This window comes from Lutra lutra, chromosome 2, assembly GCF_902655055.1.
Source record: "Lutra lutra chromosome 2, mLutLut1.2, whole genome shotgun sequence".
Classification (NCBI taxonomy): Eukaryota; Metazoa; Chordata; class Mammalia; order Carnivora; family Mustelidae; genus Lutra; species Lutra lutra.
Genome location: NC_062279.1, coordinates 48,029,291 through 48,053,463, shown reverse-complemented (window position 1 = coordinate 48,053,463; position 24,173 = coordinate 48,029,291). Strand labels below are relative to the sequence as shown.

At 42.3% G+C, this 24,173-nt stretch overlaps 2 protein-coding genes across 4 annotated transcripts in view; one reads left to right on the top strand and one right to left on the bottom strand.

The window, feature by feature from the left end:
- Window positions 1-5,051: 5,051 nt before the first annotated feature.
- GNRH1 (gonadotropin releasing hormone 1) lies at window positions 5,052-9,306 on the top strand. 2 transcript variants are annotated; one of them, XM_047717392.1, is made up of 4 exons: window positions 5,052-5,121; window positions 6,211-6,352; window positions 7,619-7,714; window positions 9,183-9,306. In XM_047717392.1, exons 2-4 carry the CDS (start codon window positions 6,212-6,214, stop codon window positions 9,222-9,224), a joined length of 279 nt encoding a protein of 92 aa, XP_047573348.1. In that variant the 5' UTR covers window positions 5,052-5,121; window position 6,211; the 3' UTR covers window positions 9,225-9,306. The 2 variants fall into 2 exon arrangements, with proteins under 2 accessions (XP_047573348.1, XP_047573347.1); XM_047717391.1 differs by lacking the exon at window positions 5,052-5,121 and having other exon boundaries at window positions 6,181-6,352.
- A 2,929-nt stretch (window positions 9,307-12,235) lies between these two features.
- DOCK5 (dedicator of cytokinesis 5) overlaps window positions 12,236-24,173 on the bottom strand; it is a 218,837-nt gene continuing 206,899 nt past the window's right edge. For both annotated transcript variants that reach the window (XM_047717378.1, XM_047717379.1), the window contains 4 exons: window positions 18,876-19,044; window positions 18,015-18,153; window positions 16,916-17,019; window positions 12,236-16,335 (listed from right to left, as the gene is read on the bottom strand). In XM_047717378.1, the coding sequence (XP_047573334.1) occupies window positions 16,204-16,335; window positions 16,916-17,019; window positions 18,015-18,153; window positions 18,876-19,044 (544 nt within the window). In that variant the 3' untranslated portion in view covers window positions 12,236-16,203. The remainder of the gene's footprint in view (window positions 16,336-16,915; window positions 17,020-18,014; window positions 18,154-18,875; window positions 19,045-24,173) is intronic.

Below are 24,173 nucleotides of genomic sequence, written 5' to 3'. Positions count from 1 at the left end.
CATTTAAAGGATTATGCTTGTTCTCAGCGGTGCATAAAGGAAAAAAGTGACTTTTTTCCACATTCTGGTTTTAATGGAGAAGCGCTCATGTAATAGATGTAGGGAAGCTAGATTAGGTTGCTGCCTTTTGAGTGGAGGTAGGGGGATTTTCCTGGCTTTATGACCAGAAATAGGATCCATTATATTTGCTTTTAAATAGGCATGATGTGGAAATACCATCTTGGTTTGAAATGTACTTGAGGATTTTAATTTATGAAAAGCACAACATATGCAATTATATTTATTGAATCTTTAGATGCAGTATGGATATTTAAATTGTTAAACTTTATGAAAACTTTGCAGAGTTCAGGTTTATTAATAGCTTTAGTGATGCACTCCCCTACTTTAAATACCTGTCACGCTGTGTGAATATGGTGAGATCAGATTCCCCAAGGCTCTCTTTTCAGGTTCATTTTTATCATGTTTATTTTTTAGAACAAAGCAGTAGCTAAATTAAATCCTCATTTCTTATTGATTAAGACAGAGTGAAAGAAAAGACATCATTATCAGCTCAAGTTAAGGTGGAATTCTCCAGATGGACAGTCTCCAGATGGACAAAGAATTTACCTATTGCTACAGCTTTTAAAGAGCATCATTAGAATTTCATTCAAAGCAGGTTCCACTCACGCCAGACCAGGCAATGTTACCAATTTACACTACTCGCCTTGTTTCCTCCTGTATAGTCAAAATAAGCATAGGAAGATATGTCAGAACCAAAAAACCAAGGTGCATTATTAATATTAATTTAATTCAAATGCCAAATAGTTTAAACAGGGCCAGCTTAGAAATAGGCATAAATCCCAGTCCACTGCAATCCAAGCTATAAATAAAATATGAATGAGTATGGCAGTCATCTTTTGGACATCACCATAACTGCAGCTAAAACCCTACAGTGGGGAATGAGGGGATTTTAAACTGACAGTTTGATTATAGCCACCAAAAAACTGAAATAAGAGTAAAGGCATTTGGCTGGTCCAAGATATAATACCAATCAGCACCTGTCTTTGACTTCTATTTTCTGGTTTCATTTAAATCAATTCTAGACTGATTTTCTTGAGTCCTCATCTCTGCAGTTGCAGAGACAGGGCCTCTACTCCTTACCAGTAACCCGTGTCCTTTTGTCTGCCCCAAGAACAGGGATATAAGCTGTGTCCAAATAGGTTCTGAATTCTGCAGACTCATCAGTTTGAAGCAATGAATCATTCAAAACTACTTTGTCTCCTCTGGGAGAATGACATGTCTTCAATATTTACGTAGCTTCTTCTATATACACATATGCAAAGCTTTCCTTAACAGTAAAAGGTACAATATGCATAGTGGGAGATCGGACCTTTACCGGTGAGGGAAAGCAACTTCAGAAATGAATTATTTTCTTTGCTTTATTATTTTTACCAAGACAGAGAAGTATTGTATTGAGAGATATCTATTTTCATAATCAATGTGCCTAAATTATATTTAAATCATTTCACTCTGTACTATATATTTTCAATAATTATAGAACGTGTTGTTCATCCACTTAAGGGTACCTCTGTAGACAAAACTGCAGAAGAATCCGAAAGAGCTAAACGTGGTATGCTTAGAGACTGCAGATTTTGGATCTAATGTATACTGCATTAATAAATGATGTGAAATGTTGAAAAGGAGTTTCTTGTCATGTTTTTGAAAATCAGCACTTGTAATTTGCTTACATTTCTTCACCATATGTTGATGACCAGTCCCAAGGGTCAGGTTGGAAACGAAAATGCAACATGATAATTAAAACCGATTAGTCTCTTTGAAAGTGCCATTCAGGCAAATTTACTTCTAAAGTGTGATTATTTTATGACCCTCTTTTTAAAATCCACCATGCTAACAACACAAAGAGATCTCATTAATTCTGAAAAGACAAGACTGCCTTCCAGTAATACTTCAAGTTAATTCCAGTTACTCTTCAGCTGATGAACCTTAAAAGTTAGCTTTATGAGGTTAAGAACATTTTCCCCAAAACATTCTCACCTAACACCTGGGAGAGAGGATTTTGAGGGAGGAGTTTCAAAATAGTAAAACTTCTATTAAACCTAGTGATGGAACATGTCTGTACATGGGTAAAAATACAGGTGGGGGTGGGAGACTAGAAAAAGGTTAAACCTAAATTAAAATTCAGTACTTGTGTAATTACTCAGGTATTAGGTTGTAATATAATCTAGTTCTTCTAATTACAATTTCAAAAAAATTATAGTAGGAAGTACTGCAGATTCATTTTCTTACAAAGGTTACTATCAAAAATCAGGACTTGGGGGTGCCTGGGTGGCTCAGTGGGTTAAAGCCGCTGCCTTCGGCTCAGGTCATGATCCCAGGGTCCTGGGATCGAGCCCCGCATCGGGCTCTCTGCTCAGCAGGGAGCCTGCTTCCCTTCCTCTCTCTCTCTGCCTGCCTCTCTGCCTACTTGTGATCTCTGTCTGTCAAATAAATAAATAAAATCTTTAAAAAAAAAAAAATCAGGACTTGGAATATTTTCTCCAGTTGCTCATTTCATGAATTGGTGACTTACACTCTAAATCTACCCCCATGTCAGCTTCAAATCATGTTTAATGAAAAGCCCTAGAATTTCATTAAATTTCCAAGGAGGTATTATCTTTAAAATTAAAAGGTACACCTCTGTGAAGAAAAGTGGTTACATTTTCTGTACAAAGCACCTTAATGCAAGGATTAATTCTCTGAAAGCCTTTCACAACTTGTAACTATGCCAGCAGGAGTTCACCATGGATTCCTCCTGCTGAGATTTTACATTAGGCAAAAAAGAGGGTTGTATCCATCACTCATCAAGATTACGGAGTTGTTATTGTAACACTTTAATAGTTTTGATAATGTTGAAAGTGAAACAATTTTCCCTCCAAAGCCATACACTTTAATATCTGGAAATTTCTAAATTGAGAAAAAATTTATGACAACCATAAAATCTATTCATGATAAATGGTCTATCCTTGGAACTATGAAACACTTCGAAGTTTGTCACTAAACATCGAAATTCCATAAACTGCATGTTTGATCTCTTATTTGATACTGTAGAAAATGAATCTGGCCTTTGCCCTTGAGATCTATGTGCCCTAAGAATATGACACAGATTTGGCATAAAGCATACTGTATGTATTTATATACTATGGCTATGTTCATCCCAAAATTTCAAAACATGATTCAAAAGTTTAATACCAACCGATAGAAATAAGCTACAAGAAATCCACTGATGCGTAACCAAAGATAAGTGCTTAACATGAAAAAAGGGTCAGATGTCTTCCCTCCCATTTCCTTAGTCCTGACCAATGACCACATCTGCTTACATAACACTGTTAGGAGCACACCTCTTTCAGCAAATGGGAAATCCGTTGGAGAATTTGAACACTATTCAAACATAATGAACTGTTGAAAAAGAGCCTCTCATGACCTTTGTATTACAGTGAGATGAGATAACTTTCATGTCAAAATGGCTCTTAAATTATTCAGTGTCTAAGGAAATAAAATAATTTAAATGAAATTAATCACTTTATTTTTTTTCTTTAAATTCCCCTCTGTCTGCAATTATACTTGAAAGCTTATCCCCTTCTCTACCCTATCATGAGACTCTGACAACCTCCACAGAAATGGCTGAGGAAAGCACAGAGTTAAGTTGCCCTCCACATTGCTCTTTATGCTGACATCTTGCAAATGTAGTTGTTCCAGAAGACACTGGGCAATGACTGATTGGTTTAGATCCTACCTGAGGAGAAACTGCCAATCCTAGCTCTAAAATGAATATTCCAGTCATTTTAAACCATTTTACAACTTAGCTAATGTAATAGGCCTCACACACAATTGTACAGGAAGATTTAATTCTGTGTCTGATAAAACATATCTTTGATGCAGAAATAGAGGAAGGCTAATCTGGTTTAAAGGTCCTTACTTTTTATTCATTCATTCATTCATTCATTCGAACTTAAACTTACTGAATGCTGACTAAATGCTAGGGATTTAACAGGCTTTTAAATAAGATGGGCTCCTTGAGTCTCCTGAGTCACAACCCAGGGGTAAATTAGGGGAAGACAATCATGTACTCAAATAAATGTAACAAAGAGTAATGGCTCTCTCGTTCTTTTGTAAATGTTTATACTGTGTAAATGTTATGCTGTATAAAATATCCCAAGGGTTCACCACTGGGTTGGCACATCTATCTATGAAATTTGGATAACAATATCCACTTGGCAAGACTGTTGTAATGAGTGAGGTTGGTCTTATTCATAAGCCAGTTAACTACTATTTCTCACCTTGGTGTTCCCACCACCTTTAGCACAGTGATTTGCATATTTTAACTCAATAAGTATTCTACTGAAATGAGCCAACTGTCCACCCACCAGGTGGTCTTGGGCTTGGTGTACTTGAACTACAATGTTTCTCCCTAACATTGTGATTCTACAGAAGGCTTTCCAGATAAGTCAAGGAAGGAACCTGGTGGGAGGAGATGGGGGAATTTTCAGACTCACATGATCTACTTTAGGGTCCTATATGGGTGCAGGTATAGTGCCAATAATCACTTCTTAGTGTTTATAAATCAGCTCTGCTTACAAATGGAGAATTGAAGAGCTGAGACCTGTTCCCAGGCATCCTGACTCAACTTCTTTCTATAATTATTACATGGCCTCCTTTGTGAAAGCTTTATGGTTTGCACTTAACATCACTTAATTGAACGACAGCCATTTTCCCTCAGCTCCGGATAGGTCTATCAGTTTCCTCAAGAGAATTTAAACTAGCTAGATTTTAATCTCTGAATTGTGTTCTCAGCTATAAAAGTCTTAGCTGAGGTTTTAATGGCCAAGATTTAAGTAAATTTTATAGAGACACCAGTAGGTGTTCCAATTACATACAGCATTAAAGGGCTTTATGTGAATAGGATTAAAAAAATTGCAATTAAAAAAACCCCCATAGTCCATGTGCAGTATAATTTACCAGCAGGAAAGATTTCAGTACTGAAAAAGTTTCATATAAAAAGGAAGCTAAGAAAATGAAAAATCACAGAACTCTACAAATTCAAAAAGCAGCTCGGGATTCTTTTGGCTTTTTGTCTGCAAACAGGTAAAACAGCTTTTCTATTTCTAGCACTTGTTTGAGACCACATGCTTTTGTCTGTCTGTAGGGCATTTTTCACCCAAAGGGCTAAATCCAAGAAAACTTGACCTTCATAGTCCTTGTCACGGGGGGCCACAGAGATACAGCCTTTGGGGAATAATTACCACAGCTCATCGACTAGTATTTGATTTTTGTCTTTAGCCTCTTTCCCATCAGAAGAAATGTAACTTGAAGGCTTTGTGAGAATTCCTCCTGTAAGCAACTAATTCAAGGCCGCCTTGGCCACGGAGGCATCTGGTCTGGGGCTTGGTGCTTTGAGAGGTGTTGAGTTCTCTCTCACGCTCACAGATGGTCCGGCCAGCACTTAAGACAGGAAAGACACTCAGCAAAATGTAATTAGTGCCACAATGTATGCATTTAATGTCCTACAACTTTGTATAAGCCAGAGATTCCTAGCAGGATCTACCTTTCCAAGCCAATGGTCCAATTCTCTTTATCTCAGGAACTGGTAAAGAGTTGGAAACTAATCTGGGGTGGGGGGAGGTGCGGGGGGGGGATGTTAAGGCAAAAAGGTGAACTTGATAAGTGAAGGAATCAGAGAGTTTGGATAACCAAATAAATACTAAAAATAAAAGCAGACTCACTTGGTACGAAAACGTATTGAGCGTGGAAGTTCCAAGTACTGCCTTTATCTCCTGTGGCTAGGACACCAGAGGCAAGCGCATGGGGATGTGTGTTTCACGTCTGTGTGTGAACGCAGGCAGCTGCCACTTCCACCTCCTATAGACTTAACATAGAAACATTAGGCTCGGGCGCCTGGTGGCTCAGTGAGTTAAGCCACTGCCTTCAGCTCAGGTCATGATCTCAGGGTCCTGGGATGGAGTCCCGCATCGGGCTCTCTGCTCATTAGGGAGCCTGCTTCCCTCTCTCGCTCTCTGCCTGCCTCTGTCTACTGTGATCTCTCTCTGTCAATTAAATAAAATCTTTAAAAAAAAAAAAAAAAGAAAGAAACATTAGGCTTATCACCAAAAAGGTCTTGACTTTTTGCTCAACCCAGTCCAGGTCTGTTCTCACTGTTGCACTGATGTTCCTTAGAATGGAGCCGATTCCAAAACTTGTCGCTGGTCTTCTTCTGCTGACGTTATGTGTGGTGGGCTGCTCTGGCCAACACTGGTCCTATGGACTGCGTCCTGGGGGAAAGAGAAATGCTGAAAATTTGATCGATTCTTTCCAAGAGGTAAGGCTCTTTCATCATCAAAGTAAGATGTGGCTTATGTGGTTCAGTCTACAGTAACATTCTGTGTGTTCCCCAAAGCGTGCTTTGCTGGGCTCCATGGACCATTGGTATTCTGGGGGACACGAGACAAGTGCAAAGGCAAGTCCCATCCCTGCTTTCTATTCAGACAGGAACAGTTCCAAGAGAATATGGCAATAGGTGCGAAGGAGCAGATTGTACTCTGAATATCTAGAATTGCCAAAGGAGTTCAAAACAGTGGGATGGACCCAAGGTCTCCAGAGGAAGATGATTCCTTGGGATTCAGAAAGAAAATCTTAGAACTTCTGCTGATTATTTTTTTTCCCCTTATTTTGTCTTTTTAAAAGTACCTATGATACTAGGCTGGTGTACATTTTCATAGCTCATAAATAAGAATTCCTATCAAGAATGCATCATGCCTTATCATTTCTTTTTACTGAAATGGGCATTTAGGCAAAGAACTTGGAGGCTGCTAGTGGGGAGGGGTTAGCAAGCTCAAGGACACAAAATATATACTGGAAAGTATGCTGAATTTGATTTCATATAAATTGATCTCAATATGTGTACCAGGACTAACATAGGGTACTTGGTTTTTTAATCTATAATATGAGACTTCTTGGGGTCATATAAGGGTCACATGAAAGAGGTCTTAGATATTAGCTTGCTAATCCCCAAAATGATAGTGGATTAATAAACATACAGTTGTTATTGTTCTTAAATTAATGGGAAACAAACAGAACCTAAAGGATGAGTGATTCGGGGCTGGGACACTTAACATAGTGCTGACAAAACTAGAGAAACTTAAAATCATTTATCTTTCTTTTTGGAGACATAAGAAAGATAATTTAGTATGAAATAAAGATGGCCTGGAATCTGAAGTCTCCTCTCCACAGATTATATGTGAAATAACTCTTATTTAACTATGACATATTTAGTAAAAATTGAAAATAAAAGTCATCCCTATTCATAACTAGAGGCTCCTAGACTTTTTGTAAACCATCCCTTCATGAGGTTCAAAGTACTTCATTCTCATCATCTCTAGGGAGAAAATATACTCTCCTTACTACCAGTACCCCCAGAACACCCCACCCCTCTGTATAAATGCCTCAAGTGTGGATCTATGTTCATAAAGTCCCCGTCCCACAATTCCCTTGACCTCACTCTCCACACGCAGTTCTTGGTGGAAGTGAAAAATACCATTCCATTCCATCTATCTCCATCAGCAAGAATCATGTTCTTTTTTCTCAGCTAGCGGAAGAGCTTGATCAACCAGCAAAACCTCAGCGCTTGGAATGCACAATCCACCAGCCCCGACCTCCCCTCAGGGACCTGAAAGGAGCTCTGGTGAGTCACAGCTGTAATGACATGGAGCTTTAGAGATGGAAAGGTCCTTGGTGCCACCTCCCAGGTTGTCCACGTGGGACAACCACCTCTCAGCCTCTGTGGGGCTTACCTTTCTGACTGCCTGAATTCCTCCTGGGGTAGGGCCTCAGTATTTTGTGACACCCTCTCTCAGTGGGTAGACAGTACTAACGGTTAGAACCTTTTTTCCATTAGATTGAAATCTCTCTGTAACCTTTATCCTCTAATCTTGGTTCTAGCCTTTGGGATGACTGTTACATTTCTTCCCACTGTTGTGTCAGTTCTTCACATGTATTCATCTACCACTGTCCCCCCACCCCCACCCCCACCCCCGACTCATCTAATCTAGGCTAATCCTCACCTCTCCACGGGATTCCTTAAGTCCACTAATGTTCTTGGTATGAAATGGCTTTTCCCTGAAAAAATGTAGAAATCAAAAATGGTGCTCTAGTTTATTTTTCCCCTTTAGAATAAAAAATTCCAAACTAGTAAATTCATAATTCAGAACCACATATTTGATTTCCAGTTTTCTGACTGGATTCTAACCATCTCCAAATTCCCACCCCAAATGGGAATCTGCTAACCTCATGCGGGTTTTTGATAATAAGAAAGCAAGTATGCAGAGCATACTTGAATATAATTTGAATCTTGAGCTCACCGTTGTGCTCTTTGAGCTCCCGTGGTCCATTTGTTTGCAGCAGTTCAGGCCACTATAGTTGATTAGCTGCTCTGCCAGGAGCAGGGAAAGCCTGAATAACTCATATACAAACACAAGCTATAGCTTTCATTTTGCTCACTGACCTTGACTTCCACACCTCCAGTTCAACGAAAAAAAGCAGACAGATATCTTTATTGGCTTTCTGTGTCTACTCCTACTTACCACATAATAAAAATAATAGCAATCAGTGACATTTCCCAAACGTGCCTTAGAAAGAAGGTATTGAGGCAAAACCTGGGTTAAAAACAAACTGAGATCAAGGGTGTCTGCGTGGCTCAGTCGGTTGAGTGTGTCCACCTTTCGGTTTCAGCTCGGATCATGATCTCAGGGTCGTGTGATCAAGCCCCACACTGGGCTCCACGCTCCGCATGGAGTCTGCTTGTCCCTCTCCCTCTCCTCTGCTCCTCCCCCTCCACCCCACTCAGGCGCGTGCTCTCTCTCTCCCTCTCAAATAAAATCTTAAAGACAAAACAAAACAAAACAAAACTGAGATCAGACCTTTTTTTCACCTCCTTCACATCTTATCCTTAAACTATTAATGTAGATCTTATGTTTATTAAATAAGTTAGAAATACATGATCTGTTACATCTCTCTAGCCCTTTCTAGTACACAAAAATAAACAGATCTATTCTTTTTGTATCAATATTTTGGAAATTAAAAAGAACAAAAGCATAGTGAAATTCAGCTAGTACAATCAACCTTGACATATTTTTTGCTCATGTATTTCTTAGGAAAGTCTGATTGAAGAGGAAACTGGGCAGAAGAGGATTTAAATCCGCCGAACCAGAGGGACTGACAAGTGTAATTCTGACATTGAAACTCGTGACTCGTTTGACATCTTTAAATTGTGCGAATTCCAGATATGCTTATGTTAAACTCACATATTTATGGCGAAGTACAGTGTTGTGAATAAAGTGGCATAAATGTTAAGTTTTTCTCTAAGGCTGAACTCTGGTGGGGGAAGGGCCCTGTCCCTGCCCCAAGTACAGTCACCTACTGGGCCGGCCCCCAAAATCTGATTCAGCAACAGTTTTCTATTGGGGTTGTAGCTTGATTTTTGACTATACTCCATAGAAATGAGGTCACAGCCAAGACTTCCCCCGTCTTGGGGAGCAGTTCCCTTCCCAGACTGCTTTGCATCTCTTTGGAAGTCAACTGGAACCTGAGAGGTTCTCTCCTCCGGAGAGAGTAGGCTGTGCTGGGCCCTCGGTCCAGTGTTCCTGCTGCTGCACATGGTGTCCCTGCATTCACCACATCCAGTGGTGCACGCGGAGGCTTGGGACCCAGGCCTGAAGGTAACAGCGTTCATCTGTCAGATCTTTTCGGTGCTCTCTCTTAGGAAAGGCTCTGGAGCATAGAATCTGCTGAAGACAAGATTCAGGTATTCCCATGCACCCTGGTCAAATACTGTGGCCACCATTTAACTCTCCACAGAGACCAGTGTCAGGCTTTGTGTAGGGACAGATGCATAAACGTTTTCATTAACCCTCACAGTGACCTTGGGAATTAACTATTCTTGTCTTCCCTTTAAAAGGAGACCAGGGTTTAAAGGACCTGCTCAGTTCCATCGGGGTACGTGGGCAGGGCTCCCATTTTGCACTAAAAGAACAGCAGATGGTATTAGACTCGAAAGTCAGTATGTATTTTTACTGGTTCTAGTTTGTTAGCTGGAGCTGAAAAGGGATCCTGGGGGCTCATGCATCGACCTCATTTACTGGTGATCATTTCACTGTGGGATCGCAGACACTATGAGACCAGTTCTCAATTATCCTCCCAACTTCCAAGTGACTATGAGACCATTTGAAAAACACTGATTTCAGGTAAATTGCCTGATGTCACAGTAACAAACAGCCCATGTTCACATGGCAATGATCGAGACCCTTTCCCTGTTTCACTCAGACAGAACCTTCCTCCTCCTCTCCCTGCCCCTCCATCTCAAAAAAGGGCCCGTGTAAAGGAATTTGAACTGGGGTTGGAAACAGTCCACGGGAGAGAAAACCTTTTTAAATACAGATCATCATAGTGCAATAGATTCCCCAAATATCTCCATTTGAAGAATCACTAAAGCTCAAAGAACTTTCTTGCTCCCACTTCAATAAAATTAGACAGAGATGTAGTTCACAACCTACTCTGTGGAACAAAAAGCAAAACTGCGTATTCTCCTTAATCAACACATACAAGGTGGGATGAGAAGCTTCCATCAGCCAATCGCTCAGTAACTTTTTTTTTGTTCCTAAAAACCTTTTACAATCTTTACATCAGTTAATGCATTAAAAGAACAGGGCAACACACTTATTCTTTTTTGAGATTTTATTTATTTATTTGAGATACAGAGAAAGAGAGAGTGAGCAGGGAGCCCAACACGGGGCTCGATCCCAGGACCTGAGGCAGACGCTTAAATCGACTGAGCCACTCAGGTGCCCCTCTCACAGTCACTTATTTTTTATGTTCTGCTGGAGTCCCAGTTTTCCAGAAGCTGTGGGCTTCCCCGGATGGCCTACAAAGATGCTCACTCAGCTGCCTGATGCGGGTGGCATCCGGTGGTTTGCAACTTACGTGAACATGTTGGGTACCTGATTCGCGAGTGGCCAACTGCCTAAGGAGAGTGAAAATGACCCCTTTCTTAACATTTTACACATTTTCCTGAACTTGAAGAACTCTCTACCTCATCAACGCAGCTTCAAAAAAAGGCCTGTAGCCTTTTGAAAGAAAAGGGTGAGGAAGCATACCAGGAGCCCCCTTTCGTAAGTTCTCAAGTATATATGGCTTTAAATGACCAAGAGTCAAAAGAGTGGGTTTGAAGACAGACCATTTCAGCAAAGGGTTTAGAAGTTGCAGAATCCTGGAGAGCACTGGGAAAAAGCTGAGGATGTCTGTAAGAGATAACAGCGCTTACACATTTGGACAGCGAACAGTGTTCTAAAGTAGCATTTCTCACTAGGGACTGTAGATCCAAAAAGATTCCCCAGGCTTACTGATTCAGTCTTGGGGCCCCAAACCATTTGCATCTTTAACATGCCAGGGATTCTTATGTACACAGTGGGGGCATTATTGCCCTAAAAAGCAATAGATGGCAAATGTTTAAAGGCACTGGGACAGTTTTCTTTAAAGAAAAAAAAAAAAAAAATCTTAGGCATAAGCCCAGGACTTCAAACAGTGTGGCTATTCTAACTGAAATGTGGCCATCCCCACAGTACAACACACCACCAGCAGGGAGTTTAAGAAATGAACATCCATTTTGAACACCAATTTTTTCAAGGTGTTATTTCCTCTAATTTCAGCCTTGGCCAAAGTTTGGAATAACACCAGGGAGATATAAAAAGAATATGGTGCCTGGGTCATGCTCCCCTCTCTTGGAAATTGATTTGATTGGTCTGGGGTGTGGCCTCTTTCCAGGTTATACTAATGTTCAGCCTCGTTTGAGAATCAGTTTCTATCCTTCCCAGGTAAGTTAGTAGCTACTCCTCTTTCATTTCCCTTTGCAGTGAACGAGTGAAGAAACAGCCCATTGTTTAAATGAACTGTTGTCAGAAACCATCAGCTCTGATGCCAGATGGATGGATGGAGGGGGACAGAAGTGAGGGAAGAGGAAAAGTTCTTCCTGTTCCCAGGCGACGACGATTCCATGACCCCATAGCATGAGTCTAAACTGACAGGACCTATAATGACAGGAGGCCAGAGGGACTGGGTGTGACGTGTTGCAAAGGAGGTGTCGATAAAGGTAAGTTCAGGAATGATTTCGTTTCGTTCACATAAGGGTAATAACAGACTAAACACGATAAACTTCAAAATACATTTTCATTTTTAATTTAAAAAATAAATAACAGCAAATCTGAACAAAATTTTTCTACCTCGATGCACATCTTCCTAATGGTCCATGTTTGAAACCCAACTAGTTTACAAAATCCTGGCAACAGAGCCTTGACAAAGTCTGGATGAACAATTTACAAAATCTGACAAAAAGACGAGTTTTTAGGCAGCGTATGTGGGAGACCAGCATTGGCTGGATTAGAAGAATCAGCCTGAAATCATCAACTTAAAAGGAAAACTACCTTTTTCCTTTTGTAGTTTAGAACTGGAGGCTCCAAGCTCCACCCGCCCAAAGAGGAACTTACCTTTGCCAACTAACTTTAAAATCCCACTCGGTCAACGGCATGTAGGCCTAAAATCCACTGTACGGAAACTTCATTGCCTTCAGATTCCCTTTCTCGTTCACTTAGAATCAAAGAAAGCAAGGGCCACAAGGATTCTAAAAATCACATAGCCTTGGATATAGATGTTTTACATGAGAAAAATGAGGCCCAGGGATGGACTATAAATTGACTTGCCAAAAGGTCCACGGTCTTGACTGTCCTGTTCTGTGTTGATGGTGGGCTTTCCCCCTTTTTTCATTATACCCCAGCAGCAAGAAGAGGGAAATTACAGCTATGAATAGCCTTCTGAATGCCTGTTGCAGAAGGACAGCATGGACATGAGGGAACCTTCCGGGGCTCTGGAGACAGTCTAGGTCTGGATCTGAGGGTGTGACACGGTGTATGACTCGGTGAAGTTTCATCCATCTGTACCCCCAGGATTTGTGCACCTGACCATATGTATGTTAAGACATGCCTCAATTTTAAACAGAGAAATCACCCCCTGATCTGGGGGCCAGTAGAGGGGAAGGCCTCCCACAGCATGGAAAAAATTAACAAAGGTGATTGTTATCTCAAATTCCTCTTTATTTCTCTTTAGCCTCAGGGATCTGCAGGGTGACCGCATTTTTCATGGGTCTCCCTGACTGCAATTCTGGAATCCAGATGGGAGGTGGAAAAGGGGAGGCCTATGGCCCAGCAGCCTTACTGAGGGTTTTGCTTTCCCCTAATCCCACTCTCTTGCTAACCACACAGCACAACACAGTCTCCGCATACCAGGCTGTTCCCACTGAACACACTGAATTGCCATATCCTGTGAGTCTTGTATGGTGTCTGGATTTCAATAAAAGCTTAATAAATGTTGAATAAAGTGACTCTTAGGGGGAAAAAAAAATCTCAAAGGAAGACAAGTCACCAGAACAGAGAGAGAGAAAATAAGGGACTAAAAAAAAAAAAAAATCCCATAAACTAATAACCACACAGTTGTGACAGTTTGAGGACTACTTTCAATGCCTTTCAATATACTCCAGAGTTCTTAACAAGGAAAATAAAGACCAGTTCTTTCCTCATTTATTCCCGGCCCCTTATCTCTCCCATATGTAAGGTAATCATAAGGCATTTCTTTGCAGTCTTCCTCTTTGACTTCAGGACATGATTTATCATCTTTTGTCAAACATGCCTCTGACCCAGTGGCTTCCCCCATGTTCCCTATAATCTGGAATCCACACCGTTACCTAGAATCCTTTCTATTCGGGCAGGAGAGACCCAATATTTCCATTAAGGTGGAAGGGAAATCAGATGGAAAACTATGTTCTGTTAAAAAAGGGAAGGTATTCGGGCACTGGCACATCAGACTTCCCCAGCCCCTGATCAAAGCCCACACTGCAGAACTCACTTGCACTGCTCTGAAGGGACATGCCTGAAGTTTGGTATTTTTGTGACCAGCTTATATCTTTCTATTTTCAAGGCCAGACTGAAAAATAGGGTCAGGGAGGCCTACAGATCCTCACTAGCCAGTGGGTAAGGCAACTTCTCAGCAGCTGCTCTGGGCTCCACAGAAAGCCCGTATAACCTTTCCATTCCTTCTCATCATTGCGTTCTCTCCACGAAAATCCTTTTTGGTTCTTATTAACATTTCTCCTTTAGTCATAAATAATTATGTAAGAGACTCCAAAAGATGTCATCTTTTCAAAACGGACTGTATGTGCTCCATTAACTTGCACTCACTTTCCAAATGACCTCAGGGTGGGGGGAGAATATCAATAATGCTCTTAAGAGAATTCCAGATCTTACTCAGGCTGAGCAGAGGAAAGGAAAGACCACTTCGTACCTACTATTTCACACAGTCAATCTCATTGAACCTTATCTGTGCGGCAGGTCCTCGTCCCCATTTCGGAAAGGGAAGAAATGAAGGCTCAGACGATGGCAAGGAGTTGAGGGAGTTTACAGTTAACAGGTGACACAGCTGGGATGGCTGGAGACCAAATGGTTTACTTCAAAACCCAGCTTCTCTCCAGTTTACCCCCTTGAAGGTTGCCCTGAGTGGAAGTGGAGAACTGCCTTTCCCTCACCACTTCTAAATCCACACTCTAACTGCTTGCGGGATGCTGGCCATGCCTCTGAGGTTTGTATGTCCCTGACTCTGTGAAGCATGAGTATGTCTTTTCTGAGAGGGGTGGTGTTGAAACAGGTATACCGAGAAGCAGGCCAGCAAATCCGGATTCTTGGAGGTGAAATCTCTTTCTTTTCTCTACCTCAGGGCAGGGTGGGTGGGGAAGAGGACTGGGCCCAGTTGAGGAAGGGACCCCTGTGAGCTTCCCCACATGCTGACCTAGGGGACCCACAAAAAGCTTTCTACTTTGCCATATATGTCAAAGTAGTATAGAAACATCTGGGACATTTCCACCGTCATCCCAACTAGGGGTAGGAATTCACCACGGAGTTCGTCAGGGTTGTCTTCTCGATCTAAGTGTTACGTGGGGATAGAGCCTCAATTAGCAAGCTGGGTTGTTAGTAAGAATCTGTAGGCAGATTTTCTGTGTTTAGCTTCAGTTTCCTTGTCTACAGAATGAGGGGGTTGTTTGTATGACCTTTAGTGAGGGCCCTTCTAGCTCAAAACGTCTCTAACCTTGTGTGGTTCGTGTAGGTGTATGTAATATCTGATCATCTGAATCAGCCCATTTCTTCTTCCGAAAGGACTACGGACTTAGTACCATGAACATGTAATCAAATTAATTCCACAATCACGAGGAATAAATAATCAAAGGGAGATATTGCACTATATTCTCCAGGGTAATATGGGGTGGCAGAGAGGGGTCACTGAGCCAACCAAATGGGATCTGGAAGAGAAGCTGTTGAACCCGGGCTTCGAAGTCCCTTCTGTCCAGTGATGTGAGCTCAGAAGAGGTAAAAGAAAGAGCTTCAAGGGAGTCTGTAGCAAGAAGGAGTGACGCGGTGTGGTGAGGGCTGGTTAGTTGAGAGTGTGAGGGACTCCCGGGAGGGTTCCTGTGCCACACGTAGCCGGTCTGGGGTGGGGGTGGAGGGAGGCGTGGCAGGAGCTCAGACCCCACAGTCGAGTCCATGGTTTTTCACCAATGATAGCTATTCATACGTGAAAGTTACCAATCTTCATTACAAAGATGTTCTTTTCCTTAAAGAAGACATAAGCAGACATCAGAAAGGTAGGATTATTTCAACTACTGAAGTACTTGAGGCGCCTCTTTTCCAATGTTATTCGGGACACGGTGTGTCCACGTGAGAAAATCAAGTCTCAAGCAGAGCTTTTCACAAATCCTTCCAAGGTGCAGGTTCCTGGGGTTGCTCAACGACCTCCACAGAAGAATGTAGCCAGGCATCTGTAGGCCACAGCAGCTCTGGGCTGGAGGCTGAATTTAATAATGGTGAGAGAGATCTCTCCTTTGAGAAAGACAGAGGACATGACCAATTCTGGAATTCATGCGGACTGGAGTGGGGGCGGTGCTTAGGCTTCCTTCACAGTAGCCTTTCAAAGAACCACCAGTTTGGAGGCAGCACAGCTGACCCCAGATCAGGAAGGGGGTCAGCAAGGAGCCCCGGGGAACGAGGACAGGGCCTCATCTTAGGCGTCAGCTGTTCAAGGTGTTCAGAGTTCTGGAGACCTGGCAAGACCCTTAGTGGGATCCGGCTCAGAAGCAAGGAAGCCAGATTTGCGGGCTTTGGGAGGAGGTGGAGGTGGACATTTGGCTTCTCTGCGGACCGGCAGCGGAGGGGCAATCTGAGGGAGCAGACACAATGAGAGTCAAATGAATCCCATCTTTCCTCCTGACTTGGTTCTCCTCCACATTTCCAACAAGTGCTTTAGCTTCTAACTGATCTATCTATGCAGCCTTGGCCAGGAGAGAAGGGAAACAACACTCATTTAACTTCCCCTGTTCTCCTTGGGTTAATCAGAGGATACCCCAAAATGTTATCTCCCCAACACCTGGGTTCTTGGCATATCTACAGAAGGCACTGAATATTTGTTGAAGAATGCAGGACGAGGCCATTCCAGAATGACTGTCACTCATCCAGAAGGAGTACAGTCTTCACATGTGAACCAGAACTCACTGATTTCATTCACCTGTACCCAGGATGAGGTACAGAGAAGAGCTCTACCTTTGATCTGACAAAAAGGTCTGCTTGCATTTCGTTACTTCCCATTAGAAACTCCCTTATATGTTTTATGGTTTCAGGCATGAGTCAAGAAGTGATTAGAGCGACAAATCTATAGGAAATGTGCCTAGCAAAAAGCTTGGAAAACCAACACTGTGCTCCCGGGAGTGGGGTGCTCTGACCCCAGTGCGGTTGTTCCCTACCTCTGCGGAGTTCCTCTGGCCGCTCTCGTAGGGCTTGCTTTTGGGGGGAGGGGGAGGCGGGACAGTAGTAGTCATCAGCCCATCTGTCTGCAAAGATGGGGAGCCTAGAAATGATACAAAGTAGATGAAGGCAGAAGAATTCATCAAGGAATCTTAATAGAACCTCTGCTTGCCATTTTAACACCTAAACCAACCTGGCCAATCAAATGGCTAAGGCGATATTCTATAGTTTCCGCGGACAGAATGGAAACAACCTCTCAGCCCTCATGACAAATGCAGCACTGTTTACTCACCAGAAGGTTTCATAAAAAGTTCTGAAGTAAAAATCCCTTTTTTTTTGCTTAGGATTTTTACTATTAAGCTAGAGATGAAGACATTTTCTAGAACTTAAGGTACGACTGTATCTTCTGATCTACCCCAAGTACTTTGAAAAAATGTCTGTCACAAAGTAAGCGGTCAATAAAGACTGGTTAAATTTAACTGAGCTGTCTCAGTTTGATCATTTAAAGGATGCGATATCCACTTCCTCCAGGAAAACTTACTTCATTATCTCTAGCTCTTGGTTGACTTCCATGGCCCATGGGCATGATGACTTACCCCTCCATTCTTTGTACCAAGGGTACCTTGGAATTCTTCTCAGGCCTTGTGCATTGCTGATTCCCCAGTCCTGACTGTAAGCAGTATATGGAACAGGCCTATTTCTTGTCCTTTTTTGGGACCCTTTCCAATACCAAGTACAGGGCTACCTACCCAGTAGTTTTTAAGTTACTTGCTTCCTGTCTGGTCCCCATCTAGCTCTACTTCATTATACCTTCATAAATGGAAAAGGAGTTGTAAGACCCTCTGGGTCACTCTACAGAGAAGGGTAATGAGTCCTAGCAACTCAAAGACTCCTGGTTGGACTCTAATTTTGCTATACCCACCACCATGGAATGAGCCAACTTTATAATAACCTCATATACTGTGTGGCTGTTCCAGCTAAATATTGCCCAGATCCATACACATACTCTGTTCCCTACTAAAGCGAAGAGAAAGTATATGTCTGTATCTTTCTAAATCTGTGTGTGTGTGTGTGTGTGTGTGTGTGTGTATAACTTACTTAGGGTCCTGGTAGCTTTAGGAGTGAGTGGAGGTGGGCTCAGGGGTGTTGACTGAAGAGGTGAAGAACCATGAAATGGCGTCAGCCGATTGTCCGACAACTGGAGACTCTTTGGTCTTTGTGCTTTTCGGGCTGGGCTCTGGTAGGGGGTGGGGCACAGCAAAACAGACTCACGTGAGAAAGGCTGAGCTCGTCAATGCTCCCAACATGCTCCTGCTGAGCACCGACTTGTCAGACCCATTCCAGGGGCCACTGTTGAGTTTCCCGCCCTGTCAGGTGGCGAGCCGGCAAAGGCCCTGACAGAGCGTCACTGAAGCAGATGTTCTTTCCTGGCTGGCCATGAGCCTGAGTCTGACCACAGTCAGACTGTGTTGTCTGGGTTGGAAAGGAACCACCTGTGATTCTCAGGGAAGGCTGGCCTTGCCGCACTTAACAACATGATGTGGCTCATGGAAGAAGAAAAAGCACTTTTTTTTTAAGTTAAAAGAAGAGAAATGACAATGCACTGACTCATGGAACATGGTAGTGAGAACCACAGCTCTGAGCATCAGCCCACGTGTTTACATTGAGTACAAGATCTTGCACCACTACTGGTTTACACACTCAAATTTGCCCTATGTGCTTTTTTTTTTTTTTTTTTTTAAGCACAGTGTAAGATCAAATGCTGTCACATTTGATCTCATGCCAGGTCCTGAGGAAGCACGGCCGAACTTCTACCTGGTGACTCACGGCTCTGTGGCGAGGGGCAAGTGGCTGCACAGACAGCACTAGAGAACCTCTGGCCCTTGTTTGATTGCCACACCCGCCCCCCTCAACCCTGACCCCTTGTTGCTGTTTTTTGTGTGTGTGTGTTTTTTTTACCATCAGATCAGGTTCTGGCGCTTTCTCTGCAATGACCTGGGACTTGCTGAGGCTCCAGTCTTTTCGCTTGAACTTGCTGATCCGGTTCTCACTGTCCTCTTTGAGGGGCAGATCTTCAACTCTGGCACCTGACGAAGCCCTGCGCTCCAGAAGTGGCTCCAGGATTGACCTACCAGCCAAGAACAAGGGCAGGATCACAGAACACTGACCACTGGGCAGTCAGAATGTACTCCCACAAGACAGGGGTTAGGACTCCTCAACCCCATCCTGACCTGTGACTCCCCTCTCAGGTTCTAAATCTGAATTTCTAACTGCCAATTACACATGCTGAGGTATCCATGAAACGAGACCATCCAAGTACGAAAGGAAAATCTCTGAACGTGCATCTTCTCGCAGGAAGAGAAAGGCTTACTACATCTACAGGCAAAGATAGAATTCATACAGTAAAAGATGAATAAGCTGCTTCAGACACTAGAGAACAGCACATGACCCAGAGACCGCCTGCGTTCAGATCCTACCTCTACTACTTCGTGGGTGATCTTGGGCAGAAAATCTTTTCATACCTCAACTTCCTTATTGTGAAATGGGGACAACAAATAAAATCTTTCTTTTTTTAAAGATTTTATTTATTTATTTGACAGACAGAGATCACACGCAGGCAGACAGGCAGGCAAAGAGAGAGAGAGGAGGAAGCAGGCTCCCCACAGAGCAGAGAACCTGACGTGGGACTCGATCCCAGGACCCTGAGATCATGACCTGAGCTGAAAGCTCACCCACTGAGCCAGCCAGTCACCCAATAAAGAAATAAAATCTTAAAAAAAAAAAAAAAAAAAAGACACAACATGACAGAAAAGTCTATAACTTGACTCCCAAGCACGAGGACATGTAAGACAAACCCAAAGGGAAATTCTACAAACCAACTGGCCTGTAATCTTCAAAAAGGTCAATACAATGAAAGACAAACTAAGGAAAGGCCAAACTACTTTAGATTAAAGAAGAATAAAGGGGTGTGGCCCAAAGCAGCACGTGACCCCAACTGGGTTCTGTACGAGAAATTGCTCCGTATGAGATACACAGTGGGACAACTGACAAAACTGGAATCCGGGGCAGTGTCTGCAGTGTTGCATCAACACCAAATCTCCGAACGGACAGGCTGCAGGCAGGATGCAGGGATGTAAGACAAGGTGTTTGCCTTACAGCATAAAGCACACAGCCTCCTCTCAAATGGTAGAATGGGGCTGCTGGGGGACAGGCAGAGAGGGAGTGACTGAAGCAAAATGTAAAACCAAGGAGGGTTAAAAAAGATATGAGACCTTTATGGTGGCTATTGCTTAGACCTTCTGAACGGGTATTCAGCGAGCCCTTGTTTGTTTAAAAATTTAGAGTTTTGCTCCATAAAAACAGAAAGCTTAGAGAGATGAATAGGCAGAGGACAGAGGATTTTCAGGGCAGTGAGATTATTCTGGATGATACTGCAATGGTGAATACTTGTTACCATACATCTGTCCAAACCCACAGAACGTACAACAGCAAGAGGGGACTTGATCGTCAACTACGGGCTCCGGGCAACGGTCATGTGCTAATGTGAGTCCATCAGTGGTAATGAAGGCACCACTCTGCAGTACGTTCTTAATCTTGCTGTGAATTCAAAACTGCTCTAAAGGGGCGCCTGAGTGGCTCAGTGGGTTAAGCCGCTGCCTTTGGCTCAGGTCATGATCTCGGAGTCCTGGGATGGAGTCCCGCATTGGGCTCTCTGCTCAGCGGGGAGCCTGCTTCCTCCTGTCTCTCTGCCTGCCTCTCTGCCTGCTTGTGATCTCTCTCTGTCAAATAAATAAATAAAATCTTAAAAAAAAAAAAACTGCTCTAAAAAAGATAAAGTCCACAAAACACACACACGCACACACACAAAAGCTGTGGCATAAAATAAGACAACATAAAAACACAGATGGGTTCTTAGTATTTAAAATAAATAAATAGATAAAAGCTTCTGGATGCCTGGGTGACTCAGTCAGTTAAGCGTCTGCCTTCGGTTCAGGTCATGATCCCAGGCAGGGTCCTGGGACAGAGTCCCGCATGGGGCTCCCTGCTTGTGCTCTCTGATACTCTCTCACACTGTCTCTTCAATAAGTAAGTAAAATCTTAAAAAATAATAATAATAAAAATAAAACAGAAGAGTCTATTTGGCAGAAGCATCCTTAGTAAACTAAAACTATCTGCTGGATATATGTTAGATGGCAAATATCTTTGATATATAAGAAACTTTAACAAATAAACAAAAGAATGAGTAGTTCAATTTTTTAAAATCGTCAAAGGATAAATAGGTATTTCATGAAATGGAAATCCAAGTAAGTTTAAAAAGTTAGTGTCAAAAGTTATTAAATACTCAAATATTAAGATATTTGGAGGGGGCAAAGACTTTTTTACATTTTATTATGGAAAATTTCAAACGTGTAAAAAAGTGAAGAGAATGCCCATGTGTGTACCACTCAGTGTCAATAATGATAACTCACGGCCAGTCTGCTTTCTTATGTACACCTAAGTCACATTCCTCACCCCTCACTGGATCACGTGGCAGTGATCAGATGTTATATCATCTCATTCATAAATATTTCAGTGTTTACTTCAGTGAGGCAAGGACTCACTTCATAACATAACTACACTCCCATCATAAGTCCTACAAAAAGAAATAACTTCTTCATTTCACTGAACATCCAGTGCTTACATTTCCTGATGTCTTATAAATTGTTTGGAAGTGGCTTGTTTGAGTCAAGATCCGAACAGGATTCATTCACTGTTTGGTTGATATGCTTCTTAAGCCATTTTAAGCTTTTAATGTGCATGGTCCCCCTTTCTGCAAAGTGTGGGTGCCTTGCTCCGTGAAGGTAAGGGGAAAAAGTCCCAGGGAAGTCTGACTGAGGCTGAGTCCATGCAGTCACACTGGGAAATGCCTGTAGATAGTGTTTTTTTGTTTTTTAATTTCAAATTATTCTCTCCTTTTCTATTGTTTTTTAAAAGACTGCATGTATGGGTTTTTAATTTTTTGATATTTATCTTTCTTTTTTTTTTTTAGAGAGAGAAATCATGTGAAGGGTAGGGAGGGGTAGAGGGAGAGCTAGTGAAAGACCCTTTTTTCCCTAATATTTTATTTATTTATTTGAGAGAGAGAGAGAGAGAGAGAGCATGCAAGCGGTGGTGGCAGGGGGGAGAGGGAGACACAGACTCCCTGCTGAGCAGGAGCCTGATGTGGGTACTCAGTCCCAGGATGCCGGGATCATGACCTGAGCTGAAGGAAGATGCTTAACCAACTGAGCTACCCAGGCATCCAAGGGAGAGAGAGAATCTTAAGCAAGATTCCTTGCTCAGCATAGAGCCCAACGCAGGGCTTGATCTCACGACACAGGGATCATGACCTGAGCTGAAATCAAGAAGACTAGACGCTTAACTCACTGAGCCACCCATACGCCCCTCTGGTATTTTTCAATTATTAATATATTTATGGGGAAGCCACTCGCTATTATTTATCTTAAATCTGTACTGGTTAAAGAAACATCATAGAACCAAATTCCAAGAAAGACTAATTATTCTTAATTTTTTAAAAAGAATTTATTTTTTAAAGTAATCTCTACACCCAACATGGGGCTCAAACTCACAGCCCTGAGATCAAGAGTTGCACACTCCTCTGCCTGAGCCAGCCAGGTACCCCAAGACTCTAATTATTCTTAAAACCAAATAAGCCAAATCAGACAAACAAACAAGATCACCTCAAACAGTAATTGGTCAGGGAGAAAGGAAACAACCACCCCAGATTCTATGGAATCAATTATGACTTTGCCTCAGAGACTACAAATGAAGGCTGTGGGTCACCAGGTTGCCTGTCAAAGATACGAGTTTCACTAGGGCCTAGTTAGGAATCAAACTGAACTATAGTGACTACAATGTGGTTCCCCCAGGGTCGTGTCATTTTTTTCTTATGATTACTTCAGTGATTTTCCTGAAATATCCAAGATTAGTTTTTTTCTAAACAATTTTGTTCTGGGGCCCCTACTTTGCTGGTGTTCTAAGCATGTACTTAGTTGGCCTTCTGGTTTCCCTTAACACAATGAGCTGTGTTTCAAAAAGCAATTCTCTTTCTGTGCCTTGGCCTACCATTTGCCAGATAGGATGGATATGTTCCGCTTCCCTCTGATAAAGAACTGGCCCTTTACCGATGGCACCCCCAATAATCATCATGACAGTATTCATGAATATTGTGACATGGCACTGGGAATGGGAGACTCGGGGTCATTAGCTGATAATCAGTTTCAGATGCCTTAAAGAAACATCTTAAATAACGTTAGGAAATAGTATCAATGGCTTCCTACTCATTGAGGAAATCTGGGCAAGGTCAATAACTCACCTTGCCTGGGTCGCGGCATGAAGAGGGCCCCACTCACTGGTTCTCTGCTTACTGCCCTGTCAGCAATCATGGTGCCCTAATGCTCAAAAGCTGTTTCAAACCTTTTCTGTTTTTGAATGAGACCACTGATTTAAGAAAAGAGTCTTACTGAAAAGAACTTTCATGCTTTCCATAGAGTAGGTAGGATCTCTTAATAAATAAAAAATAAAAAGAGAAAAATAAATGAATTAAGGACTATCTAATATTTATTATGCTAAGGATTAAAAACAGTGCAAATACCCAGTCCTCCTACTGCATGTGGCACTGCATATTGTGGACTGTTTGACATCAGAACTGTAATGAATTTCGTCCTCTGACTAGGGAATGTATGCTTCTAGAAAATGCATCCTATACCTGGTCTTAACCAAAAGAGCTCAAGAAAGGATATGAGAATGTATCCTAAATAATTAGAAAGCTATCTGTACACATACGCTCAGTACAGTTCTTAACAATAAAACTGCATTTTATATTGACAGAGGCTAAATGTTTTCATATGAAATTCATAATGAACTTTGATGATTACCTGTCCAGAAATAATGACACGGCTTAAATATTTGATAGTAAGAGAAGGCTTAATTATGGCGCATTTGTAGGATGCAATGGTATAAATAGCCATAAAAAATGCTAATAAGGGGGGCGCCTGGGTGGCTCAGTGGGTTAAGCCGCTGCCTTCGGCTCAGGTCATGATCCCAGGTCCTGGGTTCGAGCCCCACATTGGGCTTTCTGCTCAGCAGGGAGCCTGCTTCCTCCTCTCTCTCTGCCTGCCTCTCTGCCTACTTGTGATTTCTCTCTGTCAAATAAATAAATAAAATCTTTAAAAAAAATGCTAATAAGGGCACCTGGGCGGCTCAGTCAGTTATGTC